The 23513-nt window shown below is 39.8% G+C and overlaps 1 protein-coding gene across 1 annotated transcript in view; it reads right to left on the bottom strand.

Moving 5' to 3' along the window:
• Positions 1–23513, bottom strand: part of KALRN (kalirin RhoGEF kinase) — a 507955-nt gene that overhangs the window by 282242 nt on the left and 202200 nt on the right. The window contains exons 5-6 of the mRNA XM_054381250.1: positions 22809–23321; positions 1783–1905 (exon numbers count right to left, since the gene is read on the bottom strand). Coding sequence (XP_054237225.1) covers positions 1783–1905; positions 22809–23321 — 636 coding nt within the window. The remainder of the gene's footprint in view (positions 1–1782; positions 1906–22808; positions 23322–23513) is intronic.

Raw genomic sequence — 23513 nt, 5'->3', positions numbered from 1 at the left:
GGGTTATACTGGAAACCACACAAAATGGGAAGTGCCTTATCTGCTGCACTCTTTCCCCTCAGCTGAAAAGGCATCTTTCCTGGCAGTTACTAGGTAGGAGTTCAGCAGCACTGAGAGGGTGAGGTGGCACAGCCGCAAGCCACAGCACGGCCACTGAGAGGTCTCTGTCCCCAGAAGTTCCCCCAAGACCTTAGCAAAGGTCTCATTTCCTTTCATTCCTCATTCCCCAAAGTTCACTTGGGGACAGATGGAAGAAGAATGGAGGAAAATAATTTTTCTTCCATTAGGGGGACCCTCCCTGTCACTCGTTAATTTCCTGTTAGCAATAATTATCTCTTTCCAAGCTTAGCTCTCGGATATTTTGAGAAAATAATGCCAGACAGCACCACAAAAAGGATAAAGGGACTTGACCCAGCTTGACTCTTCTAATGGTGTTTTATGAAGAATTATGACCCGTTTTGTAACTTTCATAAGCCAAATGAATTTTAATATACTAGACTCTGGGACACATTTGTTTTCTAGGATTCTGTAAGCAGCAGTGTTACATGGGTGTGCTACCCTGCATTTTGCTAGATGGCATTGTGGTGGCAAGCTTAGCAATCAAGTGTCTAGAGCCTGTTTTTCAGTGCTCCTTTCAAATATAATCATGGTAAATACATCAATAGACATTGTAAAGATTTCTCCTCTTCCATTGTTATGCAGTGCTCTACTGAGGCACAGCACCTTTGTGAGGAATAGTTAGGTGGAAATGGTGGGTGGAATTTAGGCCAGAGAAGTTAATTACCTGATCTGGAATTTGGACAGAATACCAGGGTTAACATCTGTAATCTTACAAAAGAGGTGTGTGGCCCTTAATGACCTCAGACTGTCAGGACCTCTCTTTCATCTTTCAGACAGCTGCTCTCCAGTAGCTTGCTCTTTGGTGGCATAGCAGGGTGTGACTCTCTAGTGACTTACACCACCAACTTAAGCACCACCTTTGAGGTCTCAGCCCCAGTGTGACTGTGGTCTGACTGTACACAGCACGAAGTAGTACACCTGTTGGATCTGGCTTCCTCAGCACAGCCCTTTGTGTAGTTGATGGAGAGCATCCAGAGAGGGCTCATCCCTGCCTTGTGCTATTGCAACACAGGGTACACACACATCAACATAACAATCAGAACATCAATATATTCTGTTCCCATTTCTGTGCTGAAAGGAGAGCAGTTTCCAAAACAAATACCTTGTGTCTGGAAAGAGTAAGAAAGTGAGCAAAGTACTTATAAATGTATAATGAGCTTTTTTTAAAAAAACCCAAACCCTAAGGTGAATTGAGCTGCATTCAAAAAGACTGACCATTTAACTACTGAAAAAAAGCCAAAATCCCACTGTGGCCACAACTGACAGCTTGATTAACGTCTCTTTTCTAAGATTTTGAAAAGTACCTTAGTAGAGTGTGCAGGGAAAAAGGATAAATTATTAAGGTGCTACCTACATCTCTCATTAATTTCCAGTCAAATAAATGTCAAAAACTTTAAAAATATAGTATTTGCTCTCCAAAAGGTAAACAAGCTCTACAGGGCTGTGCTGCTCTTAAGCTGAGGAAATCATATATCAGTGTCTAGGTGGACAGAGCAATACTTTGCTTCCCAGAAAGAGGGTGCTGCCATAGCCAAGTCCCACTTCGGTAAATTCACTTCTCTCAGGACCACTGTGCTCCCTGAACTGGAAGTGGCCTCACATATTGGCTCTTTTCTCACTCATGCACATGGACCCACTGCTCACAGCGTGCCCTCAACTCACCATGGAATTCATGGCAAAGTGATTGTGCTGTGTCTGTAGATCAAGGGCATGTTGATAGCTCACGCCGATCTCCGTGTGACTCTGCAGGAACAATTCTTTGTTGTGGCTGATCCAGTCAAACATCTAGAAATATTCACACGGAATAGAGGAAGAGGAAACAGACAAACAAACAAAATGTGTTAGGGATGAAAAAATAAACTCAGACTGTGCAAAATAGAAACCCCCCACAGTTCTGACACAAATGTATATGCAAGACAGTCAAAGCCCCCTCATCGAGGTTCCTCATCAAAATAAGCTGTTGTTGAGCAATGGATACATTTAAATTGTCACCATGTTTCACTATTAACAGAACGATAGGTCAGGAAATGTAACTCATAAAGCATGCTCCTCAGTAAGCTGATCTCATAGTCTTTTCCGATAAGTAATGAGAATTTCATGTACAGAGGGACCTAAAATCAGAGGTTGCTCTACTGACCAAAGACCTAGCAGTTCATAAAGAACCCTTAATCCAGAAATGGACAAAAAATTCCACTAATATTATTGATGTGATTTTTTTCACCCCCCTTTCTTTTTTGTCTATACATAAAGTTTCCAAATGTTACATTCAAATAACCACTTCACTTCCTACACTCATATTTCTTAGGTATTTCCAATTCCAAAGCCAGAACTCAGTCTGTCTTCCACTTATTATTTTTGGGATGAAGAGAAAAAAGGAAAAAAAAATTATTAATACCTATAAAGAGTACACATTTTAAATTCTCCCACTTCCCAATGTATTTCCAAGCAAAATGGATAGTCCAGTACAGATAAAAATATATTGAATAAAGCTGGCAAAACAAATTCCTTGTTTTATAGCATATTAATGGGCATTTTAATCTGCAGTGTGTTCATTCGTTACAAGGTGTCACAAGTCAGCTCAGAATTAGCATGTTTAGGTTTGGCTTGGTTTGTGTTGAGTTGGAGACTCAATGCAATCAAAGCAAGAACCTTTAATTCTTTCCTCCTGTTTACAGCTCTGCAGGTGTTACAATCTCAGATTTCTTCTTTCTGCAAACAACTTTGTTACAGAATCTCTTTAAACCACGTTCTGTCATCTACATCCTGGCAAGCTGGGGAATTGTCCTCTAATAAAGACTCTTTCAAAACAAAAGCCCCAACTTATTAATTCATTATAAGGAACAAAACCCTAACCTGACCTGGAGTCAGGTTAGTGCAGTTCTTGGTGTTAGAGGAAGTGTTTTAGGGCAAAAAGGCACGTGATGTAGCTTCTAAGCAAAAATCTTATGGTGAAAGGATGAGTCCAGATCTTTCTTATAGTATTTACATGTCTTCCAGTCAAGAGCAGTCCTGTTCTTTAGCACTGAATAACTATTTTTGACCTGCAACAGCTGAAGAACACTCAGAGCCCACTGCTCAGGCACTGGGTGTTGCTGTAGTTTCTCAGGGTCAGTTACTGGTTCCCTGTAGAGATGGTGTTCCCAGGAGTAAAGGCTCTCTATGGATCACCTAAGATTCCTAGGACGAACTTGACATTTCACGCTGAGCGCTCGATTCAGCATGGGAGCGCACTGCTTTATGCAGGGGATTTGTAGAAATAATACTGAATATCCCTTTTATCAAAAGGCAAATAAACATTGCAAGTGCTCCAATGCTACCAGACACAATACACTGACCCAGCCCCACAGATCTGTGATATATGCCTGACTTCTTAATCTCTTACTTATGAAAATACACTTGCAACTACAGAGTGTACACTAGCTTGTATTTTGTGCTGATGAATAGTTTTAAAGGTCAAATTTAGTTCAAGTTACAATGCTGCAAGTCCAGAGGAGTATCATTGACACAGTTGCTTTTTTACTTGTATCCATAGAGCTGATAAAAATCACGCCTATCACCATTTTTTCAGAAAGTATAAATAACAAGATTTTAGCAAGGATGAGGTCGGGGATTTCACACATTACTGGCAATTAAAGAGAATGAAACAACCTATTACAACCTGAATAGACACCTAAAGCTTTCTCACTGGATTCCCTTTTCTCACTTCATTAAGATTTAATAAGCAACATTAACACAAAATAATTTGTAGGTTTAAGGAAGAAAAAAAAACACCCCCAAACCCATAAATCCAACAAAGAAAGAAAAATCCCATAACAGCAAAGTTCCTGTCTCAACAACAAGATTTTACATCTCTGCTGAGAAACCAACACAGATTTCTTGAAAGTAGATAGGTTTGGTGCAAACATTTTTTTATGTTTTAAACAATTTAAAGACAGACAGGGAGAAGAAAACTGGCAGCAATCCACTAAAAATAAACAGTAAATCTAATATTTTATGCTCAGTAAAGCTGAATCAGGATCTTTTAAAGACAAGTAATTTTAACTAGCAATCTATTATTCTGTGGATAGGGAGCATTTTCTCCATCTAATCTATGCACACATTATCAGATGAAAATCTAGGTTAAGTTAAACCGTACTTCAGCCTTTAAAATTTGGTAATGAACCACAAAGGGGTGGGTGAAAAAGAAAAAAAAAAGAAATTTTATAGATTTTCAATATTTTAATCTTGTTTAATCAACTGAAATATGCAACAGCAATTGAAAGGATGGACCTTCAAAAATTCTGAACCAACACTGAGCAGCAGATCCCAATGATGGGATGTGTACTCCCTTCCAAAACATTATGGTTTTTAAACTTCTATTCATGGACAATAGCATTTTTTGGAAGATATTCAATTTGAGTTTAGACTTTGAATCTTTCTTTTATACTCTTCATAAAAAAATTACTTTGGTTTCAGCTGGCCTATGCCTGTAGCAAATTATCCCTCATCAATATGGTCTGGAATCTCTCCCCAACTTTCTCAAGTCTCACTTGAAAGCCCAGAGAATTAAGAGTTTTTTGTTTCCTGTGGCTTGGAGCTGGGAGAAAATAAAGGAATGAGTGCAGAGTAAAAAATGCAGATTCACAACAGTCTAAAGTAGAGTTAATGATACACTTTCCTCTGTAGAAACTTTTTTGGCTCTTAAGTCTTAATGACTAATAAGCCCATATTTACAATAACTCTTGCTTTACACAGCAACCAGGGCTTCACAAGAGAGCAGACATGTCTGCCTTATGCAGTGCATTACTGTATCTGGGATACCCAAACAAGTTTCAAAGAGGACTGGTACTGCCGAATGGCTCAGCCCAGTGCTGTGTGGAAATGCCAACTTGACTCTCAAAGCAGCACACTCATGGTGCAGTACTGCTGGGATTTGCATACAATGGTTTTGTTTCCAGGGCTGGTTTCTTCAGAGACTTCTCAAGCATTTCTGCTTACTCAACTGTAGACGTTTTCCCAGGTACTCAGAAAATAGTATAGCACACCGGTTTGGCAGGGAAAACTCTGTACTTTCACCATCCTAAGCAAGGATAGATGGAAATAAGTATCACGCAGTCCCACAGATCACGAGGTTTTCTTAATAATCATGGGATTATAATAAATAAATAAATAATGCCTTAAAATGGCATCACATTTACTGTTAAGATCTAATGAGTTGTGCTTTCAAACCTTTCTCTTTGACCATGAAGTCTAAAATGGAGCTAGCAATTTTCTCATAATAATAGTTGAGGCTCGAAAACCCTAGATTTTGGGTGCCTTGTGATGATGCTGTGAGAGATTGCAGTGTGTCGCCAGGAGGTTTCAACATGAAGCTCTGTCAGCATTGTCTGGCCTGGCCCATATTACTAGCTATATTTCCTGAAAGCTTTCAAGTTAAACTTGTTTTCCACATAAAAAACACTGATGCTTCCTGTGTTCCTGAAATGAGTGTGTTGCCTAGTTGGCTTAATTAAAGCACACCAGTAAGGATGTGAGCATGGCAATGACCCAACAATTGCTATTTTACTCAAGCCTGTGAGGACTGCCCCAGTTTCAGGAGGCTAGCTCCTAGAAGAATGTTCAACATCCTTTGACAAGTTGGTTTCCCTGTCAAAGGAATGGAGTTTTAATACAATAAAGAGCAGTCTGGGGAATCTGCCCTGTGGGATCATCTTAAACCAGACACAGTGTTTCAGCTGACATTTTCCCTGCCCCTGTACCATTGCTATACAGCACTGTGGCAGCTGATCTCATCCCATTCATGAAAAAGGCTGCCCTAACAAACCTAGCCTAGTGCTTATCACAAAATTAATGGATCTTTAATTATTCTGTTGACTGACTTCTTAGTTGGAGACATGCTGACTGACAGTGAATTAATTCTTCTTTTAAGACTCCTAATCATTCCTGCAGTCATGAAGTCACGCTAAACAGGAGCACAAAATAACTGAGATTGGGCATTGTATCACCTAAAACAGGTGAACGAATTGTCCTCAATGTCTCCCAGGCTGGCACTTCTCCACATTGCCACAGATAATGTGAAGACCAATTAAGTAGTTAAGAGTTTTCCAGTGATTGAGTAGCTGGAGGGAGGGGTTGATCACACTAAAACAGAAGGTAAACTTCCAATGCGATTCTCTCTTGTAGTCTCTAACAAAAAAAAAAGTGAATGCACGTGCTGAAAATGTGCTACATTTAATTAAGAAAATTAGTCTCTTATGACAGAGTCAGAAGAACTAAGAATGTTTCAAAGGGTCTCCACCCTATACTTTGGCAACCCATCCACCCTACTGTGATTAATGATCATGCACACGCCACTAATTACTGCACATGTGGTCTCTAGGCTACTTCACTTGAGAGTTAGGGTATCAGATCCTATCTCCAACATCAGTCCTGCTGGCAGAAATGAGTTCATAACTTCATGTTTTGTCATCATAGTTGATGAGCTACTAGAAAATCCAGGTTAAGTGCTAGACAGCACAGCAGGTCTCAAGCTGGTCATGAGTAAGTCCTACGGAGGGAGAATGTGACTCCATGCATTCCCTGGATTTGTAACATCTGGCAGGCTAGTGAACACAGGGCAAGAACAGCTGGTCAAAAAAAAAAGGAGGAGAAACACACAGATACAGAGCAGCATGTAGGCAGACTGAGTGAAGTCCGGTCCTACCTCAGATAAAATAGAGATTTATAACATCATTTCAAATAATAACCTCTACTCTCTGGTTTCTGTCAGAGCTTGCTGAGGAACATTAGCAATAGATTCTAAAATCATGGTGCAGAGCACCACAGGATGATGTTCCCATCGCATGGCTGGCAACATGCCCTATGCTAAGTAGTAGATGGTAGGGTTACAGACCTCATGGTTTTGGCAGCCAGTGAATTGAATATATTTATTAATGAAATTGTTTATACATGCTAAAAATAATAAATACCAAATGCATCTAACACAATACTAGGTCTGGAATTAATTATGAACCTGCTTGTAGAGAACCATCCTCTTTGTAAATTCTGAGCCATAAATATCGAACTCATAGGGGTAAGTAAGGGCAGAATGATAACCATTATAACCACACTGTCTTGAAGAACAATATAGTATGTATAGCAAGAAAACAGTCCCAAAGGGACACTCAAGTCAAGTCCAATCACTGCTTTTGGCAGCTAACCACAGTATAACGTTTCCTTTCATAAAAGGATGAAGCTCCACCTTCACTAGTTCACTAGTTAAATGCCACAGCTCAGTTCCTCCTATGAGAACCAGCTCCAGAAACATTCAGCTCCTGTTACTGAACTCTTGATACACTCTCTGACCTAAATCAAACTCATGGACAATTTATACACATTTCATCTTGGGTCAACACTGTCTTCTAAGTTAGAAAAGTTCTCTTCCTAGGTATTTAATCTTTTCTAATGTGGATAGGGAGGGTTCATAGTTTTCCTGCTCTTTGTTTCACAAGAGTTGGCTCTTTTATTTCTTTGTTAGATACACGTCCTCTCTCTCCACTCGTTATAGTTCATTATTATCTTTTAACAAAACTAAGGTCCTAATAGGACTTTGTATTATGCTGACTTCTACTTTTTTTTTTTTTTTCTGGAAATACTCCAGCTGACATCATCTAGTATCACCTATGCAGTGCTTCTGGCATCAACTTTAGAAAAGAAATTACAAAAACAGGAGAGCAACATTAGTGCCTTCTTCATTACCTCACTACCTTTTCTCTTAGTAGCCTCTCGTATAAATATTGACAAATATCAGTAGTGTTTGCTGGATTTGCTCTGAAAAGTGAAATATGGGTTATGTTCCAAACAAGAAGAGCAAATTTGAGAGCACTTAGAAAACATGAGGCAGGGCTTTGTAATAAAATTCAGTCAGTCTCACATGTAATGCACTAGGCATAAATACATTCTCCCACTAATGTCTCCATATACTGCTAACAAAGAGAAAACAAACAGAAAAAAAGTTAATCTAAAACAATATCTTGCCTGTAGTTCAGTAGAGGGTAGAAGACTAATTTTATGCCAGATGAAATCCCTATTACATCAGTGATTTCCAATTTTTTCCAGTTTGTGGACCCCATAAAATTTTTCAAGGCAAGTGCTACAGCTAATTAAAGTCTATGGTTATAAATCTGTTTTATTAAATGCCTTTTATCAACTACTTAGAATCTTTATAACCATGATCCATAGGTTGGAAAACACTAGAGATAAGCACTCATTATTTATTAAAGAGAGGTCCATATAAGAGACTGTATGCATTTTGGATTTTTAAAACTATCCAGCCAGTGCTAGTGACTAATTTGTACCAGAAAATGGAAAGTTCCACTCTGAGGACATCTACAGCTAAACAAGTTCATTTTCATATGTTTCCACAATATAAACAAAAAACACACGTAGAACATTAACTGCCAGAGTCCCTCCTGAGGTTTATTAATTTTCCAGCTACAAAGTCTATTCCTGCCTCATTAAGTGAGTTCAAGTATTCACAACAATTCAGTTAAAGATAAAGCAAGCCATATTCCTTACAGCTCTTGCAACTGAATTTAGCCAGTGTTTGAACCAAAAAAATAATGCCGTGCAACAGATCTGTGGTATGTGTGCAGTCTATGCTGATATGCAAGGGCCTGATCCTGGAAAGATTTGGGTGTGAGCTGCCTTTATAAAATACAATCAATCAGGAAAGACCTGTAGTGCCTTCAGACAAGAATCATAACTACAATTAATTAACCCCAGTTCAGGCTGATCAGGGCCTTTAAAACCCAGCAGCGTCCACAGGGCTTTGACACTGAGCTGGTTACATGAATGGTCACTAGGAAAAGGGCTGTACTCAGACAGGTATGTACTGGCCCCAGAATACATTTTGGACTTCAATAGAACAGTCCATTTTTTTTTTTAATGAATCAATAAATTTGGTGAAAACTTCTTTAACAGGAAAAAAACCCCAAAAACAGTCTGCCGTAATTTCTATAGCCACTCTATAAATACAGACTTAATCAAATCAAAGTGCTTGTAGGTTTAAAATAGAACTCCAAGTACAACTAAATGCTTTACTAAGCCAAGGACTAAACAGAAAGTTGTGTTTGCTTTTGTGTTTGTCTCTTGTTTACAGATGGTGGTGGACAAGCAAATGCTTCTGCCAGATCTTTCCCTTTCACATGTGTTTGGCCCATCCTCAGCCAGGGTAAATTGGTGACATTCCAGTAAGGCCAAATTTACACTAGCTGAAGATTCAGACCCACAGCTGTACTTGTGTGATCTCAATGCTGCACGAACACAGTTTTTCCATTATAAATATCTGTGTATATGATTCATAGAGTACAGTAAGTTTAAGCTACAGCACGTTAAATTATTCCAGACAATGGGCCCAACTGTCAACCCACCAGAAAATTAGCTAGATGTGTGATGTGACAAATAGCTTTGTGTTAGTATAAGAACACCACTTCCAACAATACTCACGCTGAGTGTTCCTACTAAATGCCAAATTAAGATATGTGTTTTTAATACTGACACATCTCAAGCCACAGCCGAGCACAAAGTAAGGCACATGACTTCTATAACGCTGAGTGGAGAAGCAATAATTTTATTGTCAAAGGTGGGAGCAAATTACAGATACAGAACATATAAATATGACTAATGATACCTGGGCGTATTTTATACATCTGTGTTGTTTACTTGCTTTTGAAATATTGTGCCTTTCCACCACACTTGGTAACCACCACACTCAGGCGTTCCTGGAAAAGATTTTCTGCTCCCTAAAATGGAAATGGCCTTTACTGGACACAGATCATCTACAGAGAACACCTTGCTGTCTAAGTGCAAATTAGTTCATTGGCTGGGTAGTAAATGTAATACTGAAAGAGATAAATAGAAAACGGTCTTGTGAATGGAAAAAACAATGTGAAATTATGAACAGATGAGAGTGGGTCCCCAGATGAAAGCTCTTCCCCTCAGTTTTCACAAACAGTGAGATAAAATTTCATTGAGGTGAAAATGTGGCATGATTTTTGGTGACTTTATTACAGAACCTGTACTATTCCTGCCTTAATGTGTGACATTCCTGTGACTCCAAGTAGCTGCCATTAAAAAGAGGCAGACAGATATTTACTGCTTTGTATCAGATACATGGCACTTCTCCTACCAAAATCACCTGCTCCTGAGTCCCAGAGATACAGCTGTGATGTAGTTATAGGTTTAAACTCCCAACATTTCATCGCGCTTCAGGGCCAGATCTAGAAGCCAAGGACATCAGCTCTCTGCTGGATTTTGGAGTGTCCAGCATTCCCTAGCCCTGTGCTTCAGCTATTTCCACACCCCATTAATGAACAGTTCAATGATACTGGCAAACCCAGCAAGCTAGGAGGGTGGAGCAGATCCCCAACTGGGGACACATGCTCTACATTTGGCACTGAGCCTTGCTGCCCCTTCAGCATTGTCTCTGTTTCCACGGAGCTGCCTTAAGGCCTATCTCAGTGCAGTTGTAAACCTTAAACTCCAGCTCAGCCTTCACAGTGACTTCTGATTCCCCAGGGGGCTTGCGCATTGCCCTGTCTGTGCAACAAGGCAGCAGTGGGGTTGCCTGGCAGGAGGTTGAGAGTCATCTTGAGCCAGCCTTAACTGGTTTCTGCCAGCTCTGATACCAAGCCCCAGAAAACCACCACACGCTAGAGCCTGACCATCACATCAAAATGACCACCAGCCAGTGATGTCCTTGGATACAAAGGAAATAAAATAGTGGCTGCTCATGTCTGGAGACTCCCTGTGGAGTCCTTCATGGTAAAGGGAACAGGGACACCCCTGAAGGATGACAGGTGCCCCACATCAGAGCAGGGACACTAAGAAACAGCAGCACAAAAATTGTACGTAGAAATAATATCATACAAATATTGTTGCAAACATGCCCTGCTGGTTTTCATGATACCAGAATAATTTTGATGGACTGGGTATAAACCACTAAGAAAATCAAGGAAATTGAGTCTGGGGAAGAAGAGGTATTTATGAGAGTGTGTCCTGCTTTTTCCTCTCAATATCCAAACCAAGATCAGAAGTTTGTGTTGATTAGCAATAAATTGAGTGAAATTACTCAACCCAAAGACTGTTTTTATTGCAACAATTTTTCAGCACCTCTGTAGGATATAAGGCATCCAGGATTTCCATGAAAAGTAATATGGAGGGGCCCTGCAATACATGAAGGTTCAGGAAAATGTTTCTCAACTAGTTTTCATAACATTCATGATATGTAAGAAAAAAAAAACATTGACTTGTTGTAAAATGGCACTGGTACTCCTGGAAATGATTCTTAATCCACATTCTTGGTTTCATCTCTTAAACCATCACCAGCTCCTGAGGAAGCAACCTCTCAACTGCACATCCATGCTCATGTATTCCTTATAAATAGACATGGAGGCTAATTAAAGATATATTTTGAAGACCCCAAGCTCTGCCAACTGTGGGCCATAAAGCAGGTCAATCAGGCAAAGAAGATACTAATTTAGGAACTATCTCACATCTACATCTGAAAGATGCTGCACGACAAGTCTATGAACCTCAAGTAGAGTTTAATTACAGTATTTCCTGACAGCCAGGCTCTTATCACCTAATCTTCTTAAGGATCAGATAAATAAATAAATAAGCAAGCAGCTTTCTTCTCTTTCTTTGGCCGTGCAGACCTCTTTCTACTCTTTTTCTAGATGTGTGAAATTCATTGTCCTTTAGAGCATTCAATCTTCTTGTCTTCATTAGTTAAAGCAGAACTTCATCATTATAATAGTTTGCATCAAGATGCACTTTCAAACACTTTCCGTTGCCATACTGATCAGGGGAGAATTCCTGTGCCTCCCAGTGGTGCCTAGCTGGAGAAGCTGAAACAGCTTTGAAATGCTCCCTATCAAAATTAGCAAGCAAAATAAAGAGGAAATTTGTTCAAAAGCAGAAAAAAAAAATTCCATTGGAACATATTGCCTTCAATTATTTTTGGACCCATTCTAATATTGATGGAGGAAGCAAGAGGAATAGTAACTGCGTATCCAGTGTCGGGAGCAGGAAACTGCAAATAGCACAGCACATCGTGTTCCAGTTTCAGCAGCAGCAGCAGCAGCAGGCTTCGGAGCCGTTTCCTTACAGTCAGCAGCGAACGGACTGGGAGGCAACTGATGCCAGAGCCTGGAAACATCAAGCAGGAACTACGCCATCACTCAGTTAATGTTCTGTTCTCTTGCACTGAAAGGTCACAAGTGTGTTGGATGGCCCAGTGCAATGGGACTGAAAGCAGCCACAGACTGCTGTAACTATGCTATAGGGCACAGTTAGCATGAAGGAAATGAGCGAGCCTTCCTCATGGCTAGCTGCAGCAGTGGGGCGAGGCATTGTTTAGTTTTTACATTCTCATCAAAAGGATCACATTCAGTTCCACGTTCTGTGGAGGCAATATATTTAGCTGCCTGCAAAAATAAAATTAAAAAAGCAGATTTGGCAGCACAGGGAAGATGGAAAGCATTGAAATATCTACCTTACACATCAGATCAGGACTCCCGCTGCATAACAGGCTTCCTGTGTGACAGAAGGCAAGGCAGTTAACCTCTGTGGGTTTTCATTCCGAATTTTTAGCTTTGAACTTTGCCTGCTTTGTACTTCCATTTCGCTTCTCCAAAGCCAATCCAGCTCAAAAGCAATCAGGGCTCTGGCAGATGACTGCCCTTCCTGATGGACAGCTGTCCACATCTGAAAAATTAACATCACATAATGCCTTCAGAAAATTCTGATGTGCTTTGCTTGTGGAGTCTGAACTAGGGTCATGGAAGTATTACAGAAGGAAGTTTGTGTCTTCAGAGCTGTCAAACCAACAACAGACTTGCTGCAGCAGAAACAGAAGGTCAGTGGTAGGCTCCAAAAGGAGTCCTGCCTCCTACTCCAGAAGGAAAGAAATGGTGGTTGCAACAAGAGCAGGTGACATTCACCACTAGAACAACATCCACCAGGATGAGGATTTCTATTATATATTTATCCCATTCCCTTAATGCTCTGCTCAGCAGGCAAGGCAATACCACACTTCCTCAAACCAGATGGCAAAACTGGGTTTGTAGCTGTATTCAGTTGTAGGAGCAGCACAAAGTAGTTGGTGTGTACTTGTGATTTTGTCCTTTTGTCATTAGATTTGTTCCCCAGCTTTCTACTGGTGGAAGAAAAGGCAGAAAGGCAATGTCCACAATGCTCTTGGTACGTAAGGGAAGACCCTGACTGATACATAAGAAAATGGAAGGTTACAAGCTTGAAACTGAGAAAAAGCTGCAAGCTCCTTTTGGAACACCACTAATTTTGAAATTTTGATTTTACAATGCAATTAGCAGAAATGAGCTCTGTTTGTGCTTTGAGGGAAGTTAAAAATTTAAATAATGATCTCCTGGTCTTGCAAAAAAAAGTTCTTTCCTACAGATAGTAAGAACAGGATCTTATTAAGTGTGACCAGCAGTGGTCAAAGTAATGAACAGTTCCCACAGAGTCCACTGTGATTACTTCCCGCTCCGGCAACTCTTCACTTTAGATTGGGGGCAACAAATTGTGGACAGCATTAACAACCTGTCAGAAGCCTACTTCATATTAAACAGAGCAGATGTCAGGTAGCTGCATCTTTAATTCAGAGCTATAGCCTGCAAAGACTGCAAGTCCCAGCATGCAGGTCCCTGAACTGAGAGACAGAAGCTATGCAGGATTCATCTTCCTGTTAAAGATGAATGTTTTTGCAGATAATTTATCCTTATAGGTGCTGAAAATTATTTACCCCACAGTTCCCCAATAATTCTTAGGTGTCCATAATAAGGTGGAGACAGATTGCAGACTTGAAACAGTTTAGCTGCCACTCTCAAAGCCTTCCAAAGTAAAAGGTGCTGATCCCACTCTGAAATCTCGTTAGCACATGACATTTATGCTCACAGCATCATAAAGAACTGTCAACACACACTCTGTGCACAACCACCCTTTGTTACAATTCTTTTTTTCCTGCTTCTAGGCAAAAGTAGTTCTTTTGTTTCTCTGGGGGAAAAAAAAATTAAAAAGTCAGAGATCAGGTTAACCCAGCAATTTGGGGAATCCATGAGCCCAAGTCCTGTTTTATTATGACTGAGCCTCAGAAAAAGAAATCAGTAAAGATACATTCAGAATATCATACTGTTCATTCAGCTGCATCAAAACATTCCATAGTGGCTTATCCATGACAGAGAGCATTGATGTGCTTCAAGACAAAGCAGGAGCAGTACTCAGTAGCAAGACATCAATTATTTTAAAATGCAAAATAAAAAAAAAAAAAAAAAAAGAAACATGACACGGAGCACATTTGAATAAACACTGAGAACTAATGAAAAGCTGCTGTTACAATGAGTTATTACTACATGCTTTCAGTCTTCACCTGTTTTATTAGAGCCTCCTTTGTTTTAAGATGTGCAAAGTAATTAAAGTGATTAGAGCTGGCATAAGGTATTTGGGGAAATACATAGATTAGAGATATACAGTTTCTCTCTTTGCTGTGAATTTTATATGTTAATTCTTTGTCCTTGATTGATGCTACTAGAAAGATCTTGAACAAAACTTTTTAAGTGAAGCAGAATATTCCCAGTACCATACTAAAGCAACCAAGTCATATGTGGATACACATCTATATTTAGTAGGAGTGTTTCCTTACCCTTACATCTCCAAGGATATTTTTCTGCATTCATCCATTTTCTGCATTCTATCTGGTATTAGAAATTCTGTGTCAGCGCAAACACTTCATCTTGCAGATGGTGCTTGTCCTTTCTGTTCTTTCAGTCTGAGTGGGCTAAGTACAAAGGATGGCACAAGATGATGATCTTTTATTCACATGGCAGCTTATTTAGACTGGTAGCTGACTTTCCTTCCTAGCAGTGACATCCCAAGTCTGATTTTATTAATGGGGAAGAACAGTCATCTACTGAGAAACTCTATGCCAAAAAAAGGTGCCATATGCTAAGGAAAGCTTCAGATTATAAGAGAAAGCACTTTTCACTGGCAGTTTGTGAGAGTAGACGCTAGATATGGAAACAAAGTTTCAGGAGAGAACAGACACTGTGCTCTGTGCAAGCGTCCACAGGCACGAGAAAAGACAAAGGTGTAAAGCAACTTGAAATGCTGTGACTAAAAGTTGCTCTTGAGCAATTTGTATTCCAGATCCATAAATGCAGAAATCTGTATTTTTCTTCTATAGCTTACAAATAAGAACCAATTGTGTTAGGAACATTTTCAAAGCTTGTTTTCCTTATATTAGGACTATTGCAAGCCCTGGCAAATCAGACTGTTCATAAGGTCCCGTTTCTCTAAGTGGGTAGCCAAGTTGCTAATCCCTTCATCAGTAAGGTAAAGACAGTAGCTAGAGATGCCACACAGCTCCTGAATGTAGAGCTCTAATTGTACTGGCTCACTGAAAACCTGTCAGTGGGAACTCATAGAGATCGTGAAAGTAACATGCCTGATTTCAACAGCAGATGAGATATTCTACTCTAAAGGAGCTGACAACTCAGGGAAACCTTGCACACCAAAATGCAGGCAGGTCAGGGGATGCAGTTAAAACTATCCTGAAACTGACTTGTTTGACCTGATGAAGAGAGAAGCAGCTGCTTTGGACCAAGAAGGGTAGGTACCAACAATAAATTGAGCCCTTCTCTGAGAACTCTTTCTGGGACTATGGGTAAGCTCTTTAATTTTTTTAAAGAAAAATTCTTTGCCACTGTTCCTATACAGAGTTCTCTGCAGACACATTCATGTTCACAAACATAGACTCTCTTTGTCTGCACAGACGTTTGGAATGGGCTAAGGATGAAAGTAACATGCTTAAATGAGGCTCACCTAGACCCTCAGTCAAATGTCTCTGCAGAAGACACTAAGCTTATTGACTCTTGTTATTGCAGAAATCTTATGGAGCTTACCTCAGGTCTAAAACACCCCCTGTGCTCAAAATCTCCAGGAAAGCTCCTTACTGCGATGCTCACTTATTGTGCTGTTGTGATATCCATGAAGTACTTAGATGGAAAATCCAGAGCATGTAGAGTTCTGTACACCAAGACAGTATTCATGTAACTTAAATAAAATCTAAATCCTACGCAAAAATCCATGTCTAATCCCTGCTTATTATGCCTGTATGATTATTACTGTTAACTGTTAAACACCACTCATTCAGTTACAAATCCTTTTACACTGAACCAGCACAGGGGGCATATACACTTCTTCTTGTGCAAGACGTTAAGAATGTGCTCTCATTATTAATCCTGATTCTAGTTCTTTCCCCTCTTAATATGCTTCCTGTCTCCTCCTTATCCCTAATTAACCACCTCCCCAGAACTCATTTGCTTTATATTCACTTCACATATGAAAGCTCCCTCTGTCAGCTTCTCGGTACTTTCCTCATTGGCTTCCCAGTCTCCTTCATGGGGACACATTCCCCTTACAGTAATACCTAAGCCAACACTTCACAAGAAATTTTGGAGGCAATTTTATATATGGCACATATAACAGATCAAAGAAATTCAGCACTTCCATAAATGAAACAAGAGAGGAGAAAAGGTCCTGGACTTTATCTCGGTCAGAGGAGTCTGTCCCAGGTGATATGCCTTTTAGTATTACACAAATCCATAAGGAAATGACATGTTGTAAATAGGAAAACCTGATCGTCAACTTACGTCTCACTTCCCAGGCCTTTTGGACACCACCAGCAGAAGAAAATGTAGAGATGGTGGGAAATGAAGAAAGAAAGGAAGAAGAAAGTGAAGATGCTCTTGATGTTTTTAATCTTTCTACTTTTCCAGAAAGTCAGCTGAGACTCATTTCTAGGAAGTCCTTCCCCACACAGTATCACTTGACTAAAGGAGCAACTACAATTGCTCTGTTTAATGGATTGTAATAAAATAAACTGCCTCCTATTAGCAAGAAGGATCATATCATCAGATTTGTAATGCATTATATTACAGAACATAGAATATCAGAATTCAGTGCATTATAAAGGAAGTAATGCATGAAATGGCTAAAGTGGACATGTATCATACAGTCACAAATGTACTGACAGTTTCCCTTCTCACAAACATCAAGATATCAATGTTTCTTTCTTAAAGTCATCCTCTCTCCTAATTCACAGTGTAAATTTCTGTATTATTCTGTCAAAGTCATCCTGGACCTTTTGAGACAGAGTAGCTTGCAGAGTGTTCCTTCCTTCTGAGGAACATGAATCTTTGACAGGTATAGTACTCCAGTAACAGTGTGAGCATGGTTCTAATACTCAGATTATATACTTCTCAGGAAATCTTACCCCCTACTGACTTCACTGTGGTGCTAGAGCTTCTCTGTATTTTTCTAGACTAACTCTATACGTTATTAAGTTACATTCTAAACCAGGAATTCCTGCATTTCATTTAGCACTTCAGGGTAAATGTTAATGGGTATATTGTGCCTCTGCTGAAAAATCAGTAGGAGCCTTCCCAATATTTTCCTTAGGAATGGGACAGGAGTCTAGTACAGCTGGTGTGTCTGTGATTTTCCTCCTTCAGAAACCAAACGTCCCATTATTTATTTCACTAAATAGGATTTGAGTTTAATAGCACCTATCCAGTAGAATAGCACATCAATAACACAACAATACACATCAACACATCAATAACACATTAATTAAGAAGAGCAGACTCAGGAAGAGGCCTGTAGCAGTGCTGTATGTCAGAAGGGAGGGATGCAGTTTGTGCTCCTTGATGCCACTGCCCACACCTGCGCAGGGAGTGGGATTCAGAATTGCTGCAACTATTACTCCACCCTATCACCCTTCAACCATTTTGATTACTTCCCTGTCCTCCAAACTTGCCTTCCATCACATGGACTTTGCATTGTTGTCACACTCAGTCACTCATGCACTCACTGAAATCTTTCTGTCATTCCAGGCAAATCACATTGCCTGGGAAATGGGAGCAACAGCTGCTGTGGGGTAGGAGTTGCAGGCCATGCCCTCTGCTCCCTCTCACTGCAGCCACCCACAGAGCAGCAGCACTACAGCAGCCCCCAGTAGCCAGCACATCTTCCCATAGCCTGCTCCACAAGAAAAGTCACAGGCAGGCCTGTGTTTGCCAAAGGGCAGCTTTGTTATGGATGTGGCAGATGGTTTTAACTGCAAGCCCACTACTTCACTGCTCCTTGAAGAATAAATGTGGCCTGTGGTTTGCCACTAGACTTTCTAGTCACTAGACTATCCAAATAAAATGTTTATCGCACTGCAAACTTCCAGTGAAATTCACTGGTGGCACTTTATTACTACCATTGCCATTTTTTGGAGTTTATGTAGTGGAGTCTGTAGAATGTCAGGAAGAAGGGGAGGTGAGGACAGAGACAACATGCAAAAGTGTGCTCTGCCTTCTGTTAGAGGCTGAGCCTAATTATATTATAACTGCTGTTTTTTTGCTCTGGTTCAGTCCAGCTGATGACTGCATTATTTATAATCAATGTGGACAACGGTGATTACATCATGATAGCTGGCTTTGATTCACATACATGCTAGGGTAGTAAAATTAACATGGAACCAACCCAGAATGATGGGGAAATTCCTACAAAAGTCAAGTTGGGTGCCAGCTACAAATGATTTCCAGAAAAGCTGGAAAATACAGAGTGCAAGGAATTTTTTTTTTTAATCTATTTTTTTTTTTTTGGTATTTATTCAAGTGCAAAACATGTGGCTTCTTGCCTGAGTTCTTCCTGTCCAGATTTCAATTGACCAACATTTCTCAGATAGTTCTAATATCTAATATCTGGATCTAGCTGATTGCGGGGGTTTTGTTTTAAACAATATTTGATTTAGACTAGATGACATGCTTGCGTGCTACTTATGGCTAAGAATATTTTCCCTGTTACCCAGTAAAAAGACAATTAAGCCTCAGTTCTAGTTTCACAATTATATATATATATATATATATGTATGTATATATTAGTTGGTGAGAAATGAATTCGTTGAACAGTGAGGGTCAGGGCTACACCAGTGGCTGAAATGTGTTATTTATCAGCAGATCATTACAGTCAGCACTGCACAGCATGTCAACTTCCTCACACCACTCTGCCAAAACTCCCCACATGCCTGACCTGCCTGCTGACTTGAGCTCCAAGGCTCTTCCAGTCTCCATCTGGGGATTCAATCTCACTGCACTTCTTGTGCCTGTGGGATAGAACAACTTTTCCTCTCACTCAGCCTCAGCACAGGAAAATAAAACCCCAAAAGGCTTGACTTGGAGACAAAGTTTTTCTTCACAGAGCTCTGTCTCCCACTGATTTGAGACAAGCCAAGGGTGTGACCACCTCCTCCTTTTATTTTGCCAATAATATGAGAAGCTCAGCACATAACTGTACAGACCTTCTGTAAGTTGTAATATCTGTAATTTGAATAATTTGTGTCCAAGCAGTGACTACCATTTATAAACATTCCAACAAAGGAGCTCTATGGGGTGGAGGGAAGAATTTACCTGCTTTGAACATCTGAGGTCCAATAATACCAAGGGGTTAAAAAATTAACCTACCTTAAAATACTCTATGTTTTTTCTTCTTATGTCTCCCCCCCTCCTTTTTTTTATATCTCATCTTTAAGAAATTTTCAGATAATGATGACATTTGAAACTGTTAAAATCAGACAGAGATGTCCAAAAAAATTGAAACTCCTTGCCCGTGTTCTCCTTATTAGAACAGGTTTCCTAAAATATCACCCAGTGTGTACACAGAGATATTTTAAAAGACCCTAAAACCTTATTTATATTCAGAATTTTATGTCGGAGTTTGAGCTTTCACAGGGTATTAGATTTGTCATTTGATTAGCACTAAATGACATATCCAGGTTATATGGAAAGAGCTGTGCCTCTACCCCAGTTGTAGGGGGTAGAGCGTAACTGAGCAAATGGAGGTACCGGGAAAATCTAAAATTCATCACAGGCAGACTGTGGTGGCTATTTATACAGTGGAGACAGCGCTCAGACTGGATTTAGCTCTGAACATTTTATGAGACAAGTACTTTCCAGTCTGAGATGGTCAGACTGCTTCAAAGAGGTTTGCAAAAGGCAGCTAAGGAGAATAAGCATGTCAGTGTTTTACATCAGTCTGTATGTATGAAATGTGAAGTAAAAGGGTCTACAGCCTTCCCTGGGAGAATTGTAGGGACTCACCCACTCATTTGAGAGTATAAAACAACCAAATATTTTCTGTTCTTTGAGAAAATGTAGTAGTCAAGAAAAGGCAAATAGAGATACTTAGGGGAGCCAAAGCAAGATTCTGTGTTTAGTTAATGTGAGGTAGGTGAATAAGAGATATCGAGAAGATCAAAACACCAGTTTTGTCAATCAGGAATTGCTTGAGACAACCAGGGTGGGAAAGGCAGGAATCACATTCTCCCTGCTTCTTTCTTCACCTCAAAAGTTTTGTTAATCTGCTGGTTTCCCTAAACCTTACACTTAACAACCTCAGAATAACACATGCAAAGAACCTAGGTGTCACAATGCTCAGAATTGTATCATACCATCCTTTTATGCCTGTTCAGGAGATAGCAAAGAAAAATATATCAGAGACTTCCTTCAACACTGCAGAAGAATGCTTGCCAACCAGAACTCCTTAGACACTAACTCCATCTGAGAGCCTAGTAATAATAATTTTCTAATAATATTAGCAAAACATATTAAAAAAAAATTACAATATCCTAATAAGCACTGGTGATCTGAATAATTCCAAAGAAACTGAAAATCCAAACCAAAGCACTGAGATAGAGCCACTGCTGGGAAGGAGAGCAGTGATTGAACTCCTGATAGCATGTGGCACACAAGGAAAAGAGAAAGGAGGAAACTGTAGCATTTGGAAGAAAAATTCTCTTCTCATCTTTGAGTGATGCTGTAGTGACTCTCATTTTAGAGGGACTCTTCTGAATTCCAAGTTTTCTCAATAGCAGGATTGACTATACAGTCCTAGCATCCCTTAGAGATATTTAGTATATGCATTGAAAACGAACATCTTGTGTCTTGCCCTGCACTGCAGAAGATTGTATTTGTTTCATAACAGTGTACTTCTCCCTAAAGTTTAAAAAATAATATTAATTTGCATCTGATTAAAAAATATTATCTTCAGTGAGATCAGCAGATCAGTTCTGTCTTTCTTTTGCTGTTCCTCCAGGGTCCAGGCAGACACATTAGTGAAACAGCTGGATCATACATTAAGAGAAGATTTAGAAACTCAGTCTTTTGATGAATATATATGCTAGATAAACATGAGTCCAAGAGCTCAGTACCTTCCACTCAGAACACCCCACTTTGTGGCCTAGGATTTCAAATGTGCAGCAAAGGCTTCTCACAAAATCACCTAACAAGATGTCAATCACTTCTGGCTTAAGAAAGTGAGACTGCCAAGACTCTAGCACAACACAGCTGTCTGAAACAAACTCACCAAAATCAGTCCCTGCATATGCTTTGAGAGGCAAAGAGCAGACAAATACTAGAAGTAGCAAGAAGCCTGCTTTACTGTGTGTCACTGAAACTTGCAGGTGGTGGTGTGTTTGAGACCTGGTTAGGGAACTCTGGTTGGGTTTTAGCCAGTCTTTTCGACACACATGACCAGCTGCTGCGGGTGGATTGCAAGAAGGGTGCTCTGTATTTACTAACAGTTACTGAGTGTCTTCTGAAGAGGCCAGGAATAAGGATTTAACTCAGCAGCAGTACTGCACACCTGTGAGACTACAGTTTACAAAAGCCATGTTACTTACCTGTGCTTCTGCTTTTGTACACTGTGGTTCATTTTGAGGCACCTGTGTGCTTTTCAGACTGAAACACTACATTATGAGCAGCTAAGAAATATGAAGTTGCAATTTAATTTAAAATATTTCTCATATAAGGTCTTGTGCTGGTGAACATGAATGTTAGCCACTGATTCAATCTCAGGTATGACTTCAAATGCTGTCCCTATGTGCTTTTTAATGCAAACCAGCCACATTGACTTTTTGCGTGCTACTGTCATTTCAGAATACTTTCTCTTGGTCTGTTTATATGTTTAACCTAAACACAGTCTCAGATCTCATGCTGTGGGAACTAAGTGGCTATGTCCTTGTTTTGTTTTGTTGTTTTTTTTTATAATTTATAATTTTTATAATTTATAAATTACTAAAGATTTTACCAGTTGGAAATCCTGTTGTGATTTTGAGGAGAAGGAAACCAAACACGTCATTTGAGATAACAATTAGGAGGATTTAAACTACAAATTTCCCAAAGACTCACAAGAAGTGCAAACAATAATCATAGCGAATGGAACCCTGAAATCAGTCTTCTTTAGGTGCTGTGACATGTAGACAAATATATTCATAAGCTTAGTTAAAAAAAATTGGAAAAAAACGGATTCTTGTGCTAATGTCTACCAAAGGTACCCATTGTGACACCAAAAAAAAACCTAAAAAAGCAGATTAACTTTCATCAAAAGTGACACAGATGAGTTATACTTAGGTATTATTACGTCTGCTACATCCAACAACTAGCTCAGTGAATTTGCTTTAAGAGTCACACAAATTACATCTGCTGGCAACATGAGATCTTACACCTGTGATGAATATCTCATGTTGCTAATTAAAGCAAACATGATCACTGTGTCCTTGTGATAAAGTCTTGGTTAAAGTATGAATAGAAAAGATTATTCCCTACCTTCTCAGCGTCTTGCTCAAACAGCCGGAGTTGAAAGCACTGGTCTAGTTTCAGCTTGCGGACATGCCACATCTGGTGCAAGTGCTGCCGGGTAGAATGCAGCTTGTCTAAAAGGCTGGTGATCTTTGGCACAAGACTTTGAAAATCTGCACTTCCAGGAATGCAGTTCCTACCAGAAAAACCATCGCTGCATCTTATGCATTGTAATAACCTCTGACCCTCCCGATCCAGCTCTTCCACAGGAGCTTTAATCACTTTTTTCTTCAGCTGTGTGTGCTCATCAATCAGCCTTCTGGAGCCCTCAACATCCACTGGAAACTCCTTCCTGGCCAACATTTCCTGGAGATCCTCCAGCCTTGATAATAAATGGATTGCACTGTTGAAAAACTCTTCCAAGGAGACGCGCAGCTCTATCCATTCATCGTGGTTGTAATCCAACGATCCTTCAAACTCATCTGTCAGTTGAGAAGGGTCTACCAGTTTTGCCAGGCCTTCAACAGATACCATACTTGTCTAAGGAAGGAAGAACAATAGCATTTGAATCAGTGTCTAATCAGAACAGCTCAGTCCATAGATAGCATGAAGGGATTATTTTCCTTATCAATGCATAACTGAAGAAACACTGTAAAAGATGCTGAGGACTATTTGGATGAATTAATTGGATTGAAACCTTTTCTATTAATGGCAATGATTTATTTATTACAA

Source organism: Indicator indicator, chromosome 5 (genome assembly GCF_027791375.1).
Source record: "Indicator indicator isolate 239-I01 chromosome 5, UM_Iind_1.1, whole genome shotgun sequence".
NCBI lineage: Eukaryota > Metazoa > Chordata > Aves > Piciformes > Indicatoridae > Indicator > Indicator indicator.
This window is presented reverse-complemented; position numbering and strand designations above follow the sequence as displayed.